This window comes from Naegleria gruberi (assembly GCF_000004985.1).
Source record: "Naegleria gruberi genomic scaffold NAEGRscaffold_54, whole genome shotgun sequence".
Taxonomy (NCBI): domain Eukaryota; phylum Heterolobosea; class Eutetramitea; order Acrasida; family Naegleriidae; genus Naegleria; species Naegleria gruberi.
The window spans coordinates 112,658-117,452 of record NW_003163273.1 but is presented as its reverse complement, the minus strand read 5'-3'; the positions used below and the strand labels follow the sequence as shown (position 1 = coordinate 117,452).

The window sequence follows — 4,795 nt, the reverse complement described above, 5'->3', positions numbered from 1 at the left end:
GAGAACCAGCCATTCCATTCATGGGTGGTAAGAAGATTGAACAAGTTAAGGGTGATATTGAAATTACTGGAGTTGATTTCGCTTACCCATCTCGTCCAAATACTAATGTCATGACTGATTTCAGTTTGGATATCAAATCTGGTCAACAAATTGCTTTGGTTGGTCCATCAGGTTCAGGCAAGTCAACCATTGTAGGTCTTTTAGAAAAATTCTATACTCCAAATAAGGGTACAATTAAGATTGATGGAGTTGATGTTGCTGAGCTCGATCCAATGTGGTTGCACAGAAATTGTTTGGGTATTGTCTCACAAGAACCTGTATTATTTGCTGGAACAATCAAATATAACATTGCCTATGCCTTGTTAGGTCCTAATGATAGTGTCGAATCTGGTAAAGTTGTCACCATGGAACAAGTTGAAAATGCTGCCAAGAGAGCTAATGCTCACAGCTTTATTATGGATTTGCCTGAAAAGTATGACACTATTTTGGGTGAAAAGGGTGTTTCCTTGTCTGGTGGTCAAAAACAAAGAATTGCCATTGCAAGAGCTCTCTTGCAAGATCCAAAGATTCTCTTATTGGATGAAGCCACATCTGCTCTCGATACTGAATCTGAAAGATTAGTTCAAGCTGCTTTGGATGAATTGATGAAGGGAAGAACAACCATTTGTATTGCTCACAGATTGACAACTGTCATTAATTCAGATGTTATCTGTGTCTTAGTTAAGGGTGTCATGAAAGAAAAGGGCACTCACAGCGAGCTCATTAAGATTCCACAAGGTATCTATAGAAACTTGGCAGAAAAGCAAATGATCTTTACTGAAGAAAAGGTCGAAGATGTTGAAGATGTCATGGACGTACTTGTGGATGATGAAAATATTGTCGAAGTTGAAAATGATGAAGAATAAATGTAAATACTCTATTAAACAAATCCTCATTCATGTACATAAACTCTGTCTTTGAAAATGCATCATTTTCTATTATAATCACTCACTTTGTTTTTGCAATCTTTTGAAGTTTACTCTAAAATTTGCATGCCTCACCATTTCCCTTTACGCTGCAATTTTGTGCATCTCTGACTTTGAACCGTCATCTTGAACAAGTTCATAAGAAGTCTTCATGATGATTCCAATTACATTAAAAAAAATACAACGATATCGATCGTCTTAAGAACCAAAAGAATAATGTCTGAAGTAGAACAACAACAATTAGCAGCATCATCATCATCGGCTGAAGAACAAAAAGAAGAGGAAGAACAAACAGCTGAAGATGAAGCACAAGATGGAACAGGTTTGAAAAAACAAAGATTTATTCCAGAGTATTCCGAGACCAAGGATGTTTGCTTTAATGTATTCAAGTGCAAATCTCCAAAGTTTGATGTTCGTTCTTTTAGTATTTTGGATAAGCAATCAATCTTTGGATTTATTTGCAAGCGTGATGGACCAATTGGAGGTAGTTTGTATGTTGTCAGTGTAAACGGACAATCATTGAAGGATGAAACAACAGATAAGAGAGAATTCATCTATGCCACACCAAAGCTTAAATATGCCTACAATAAGTCTTTTGATAATTATGTTGAAAAGTTTGAAGAGGAAGAAAAAATTGATTCTTATTACATTTCCGAAAAGTGGAATGGAACCAATATTCTCTTGTTTAAATATCATGATAAGGATGGTAATGAATATATCAGTGGTAAGACCAAGGGTATGCCAACATTGACAGACACTGATTTTGGTAACTTTTTATCGAGTACTTTAACTGCATTGCATTTGGATCAATTTATCGGAAAGTATGAAGAATTGAGTTTGAGAGATGAATTGCTCAAGATTCACAATGATACAGCCAATCCACACTACAGTCCTCATATTCAAGAATTTTTAAATAATCCAAGTGTTCAATGCATTTCATTCGAAGTTTGTGGTAACACTCTTCCTCACTTGGTTAAATATGAATTTGGAGTTGATTTGAAGCCACTATTCTATGGGTTCTCCAATGGTAAGATCAAGCCATGTATGAAAGTTAAGGGAATGGAAGAATTTGGTCCAATCAAGTATTATCCATATCAATCCCATGCCAGTTGTGTGAAATTGTGCAAGATGCTCCAAGCTGATAGCTTGAAGATGAATGAAGAGTATAGAAAGCAACACAATCTTAAACACAAGTATGAGTATGAACACTTTGCCATTGAAGGCCATGTATTATATTTGTTGGACTCTGAAGGTTATCTTGTTACTCGTAACATGTACAAAGTCAAGTCTGCTGATGTCGAAGAAGTTCACTGGCAAAAATTTGATGATGTCAAAAAGGGTCAAGTTAAAGATGCTGTCTTGAAGATGAAACAAAGAGGATTATCACTCACAGACGAAAAAGCCTTGAGAAAGGAATTGGATATTGGAGATAAAGAATGGGGAAAGTTCTCTAAAGATATTCTTAACTATATTAAGCAACTTGGTGATAAATCCACACCTGTAGCAACAACATCAACATCAAATGGAAAGAAACCATCCAAGCATCATACTAAGGCTCCTGCAACACAAAAGGGAGCATCTAGCTCAACAGAAAAGAGTGAGTCAACAACTAGCTCAGCTTCATCTTCCACTGCTACCACTACAGCCACAACAGAAGGAGGTGAACAAAAACAACCAAATAAGAGAAGAAACCATCACAAAAAGAAGCAAGCATTCGTAAAGAAGGAAGCTAAGGATGAATAAATATTGAATAGTTTGATTTAATTATTTAAAAATTATTTTTAGTTGTTAACAAGATCCACCTCCATCAAATGCTTTTGTAAGGGAATGAGATTCTTTGATTTGGTTGATTGGCCAAAGACACAAAAGCATTGATCTTAATATCAGGAACCTCAAGTTGTCGTGATGGTTTCAGAGGATCCAGTTTTAATTGATGGAGTTTCGACCAGGGCTGAACATTGGAAATTAGTTTGTATTATTATCTAATAAACTAAACCTTTCAACACTAACATTAGAAAATAATTGTGACCTTCCAAAAGAAAACACATAAAAAACCGACATACGCAACAGTTCCTTCCAGTTAGTCCTCTCTTCATCAACAATAGAAGAGGATTGAACAAGCAATCAATCGATTATAACCAACAACAAGAACCAGCAAGAAGTGGAAGAAAATACGAACAAGAAACATTTGAAGCCAAATGAAGAAAATTGGGCAAGTGCTCTTGTCATCAAACACCAACAATATTATTATTTCAAGTAGCAGTCAGAGAAACACAGAAATTTATTGTTGTTATAAGCAATTTATTAATTGGATCTAACAACAAACGTCGGATCTTCATCATCTTCATTTATCCATTCATCATCAATAATTGGGACAATAACTTTATCAACCCAATCAAACCCAATCAAGAACTTGAAAAAACTCATCAGCCGAATCCTTCTTAATTTGATCTCAATCACGATAATAATTTTAATATTCATAATAATTAATAATTAATAATTAATAATTATAATACAAATCACCTCTAAATCATCAACCTACATATATGATCATGAATGGATATCCAACATCACCGAATAGGAATTTCATACAGCCTTCGTCATCATCAAGTGGAGGAGGAGCTTCTTCGATATCACCACCTAATTCATCAAGTCCAAAGGTAGGAGGTGGAAGACAGAGGAGGAAGGCTATTCTAGTTTCTCCTTCATCGTCTCCTTCGATGAATGGACGAAACTCTGCAGATTCGAATACTTCTTCACCTGCTTCTTCACCGAACACGAGAATAATGATGGGTTCTCCATTGATTGGCAATAATCAAATGATGAATGGCGGTCAAACATTGCCACCATTCATGATGAATAATAATTTTGTGTTCCATCCAAATTCTAATCAACAACAGCCGAATCAAAATGGTTTTCCACAAACAAATACTACATCATCATCTCCACCTCTCTTTCTTAATCATCAACAACATAATAATACGAGAAATGTAAATACAAACCAACAACAAGCATATTTTCCGAGTCAATTTCACAATCATCATAACTATCCACAAGTGCCTCTCACGTTTACTCCATCTCCATTGTATGTTCAATCTCCTTCGAATAGTTATGTTCCATCTCCATCAAATTCATATTCGACAACAGGAACAATAAGAAGTAATCTTGCCAATACGAAACTAGTCGATTCTTTCGTTATTGAGGAAGACGATGAGGATGATGATGAATTCATGTCTTCAAAAAATTCTCAACCTATCTCTGTAATTTCACCTGCTTTTAGTGTAACTCCTGCTTATAGCTCAGTGCCTAAAAAGCCAAATCCAAACGATGCCCTCGAATCGTTCGATCTCATTGATGACGACGATGATGAGAGGTATGATATTGATCAGAATTTTGGATCGTTCAACATTAATACAATACATTCACCAATCCAACAACCAGTTCAAAACACGACACCTAATTTCATGATCACACCAATAACACAGGATGAATTTGATGAGATGGATATTGATTTTGGATCTTCACCTTTTAAAAGTAATGCATTTTTACATGCATCTAAACCTTCTACTACATCCAATCCTCAGCAACAAGTTAATCATGATTTCAATAGTGATGTTCTGTTTGTGAGTGATGAGGGATCTGGTAAATCCGAACCTCAAGATGGTAGAAGAAGTACTGCAGACAATGATGATGAGTATGATCTCATGGGCCTATCAGAAATTGAGACGAAACCTTCTGAAACAAGCAAAACTCACTCCTCAAAGAAATCTCATTCATCATCAAATTTCCAAAAGAATTTTGTAATGAACGGAAACGCAAACTCTTTCGAT

The 4,795-nt window shown here is 35.5% G+C and overlaps 3 protein-coding genes across 3 annotated transcripts in view; all 3 read left to right on the top strand.

Moving 5' to 3' along the window:
• Positions 1-20: 20 nt before the first annotated feature.
• Positions 21-921, top strand: NAEGRDRAFT_59230 (abc transporter B family protein; the record flags this gene model as incomplete). The annotated part of the gene is made up of 1 exon (XM_002672342.1): positions 21-921. One exon carries the CDS (start codon positions 21-23, stop codon positions 903-905), a length of 885 nt encoding a protein of 294 aa, XP_002672388.1. The 3' UTR covers positions 906-921.
• A 227-nt stretch (positions 922-1,148) lies between these two features.
• NAEGRDRAFT_59229 (uncharacterized protein) lies at positions 1,149-2,727 on the top strand. The gene has a single exon (XM_002672341.1). It carries the CDS (start codon positions 1,182-1,184, stop codon positions 2,706-2,708), a length of 1,527 nt encoding a protein of 508 aa, XP_002672387.1. The 5' UTR covers positions 1,149-1,181; the 3' UTR covers positions 2,709-2,727.
• A 784-nt stretch (positions 2,728-3,511) lies between these two features.
• The window catches only part of NAEGRDRAFT_72567 (uncharacterized protein), a gene marked incomplete at both ends in the record, with an annotated part of 4,155 nt that continues 2,871 nt past the window's right edge, over positions 3,512-4,795 (top strand). Inside the window, one exon of the mRNA XM_002672340.1 lies at positions 3,512-4,765. Coding sequence (XP_002672386.1) covers positions 3,512-4,765 — 1,254 coding nt within the window. The remainder of the gene's footprint in view (positions 4,766-4,795) is intronic.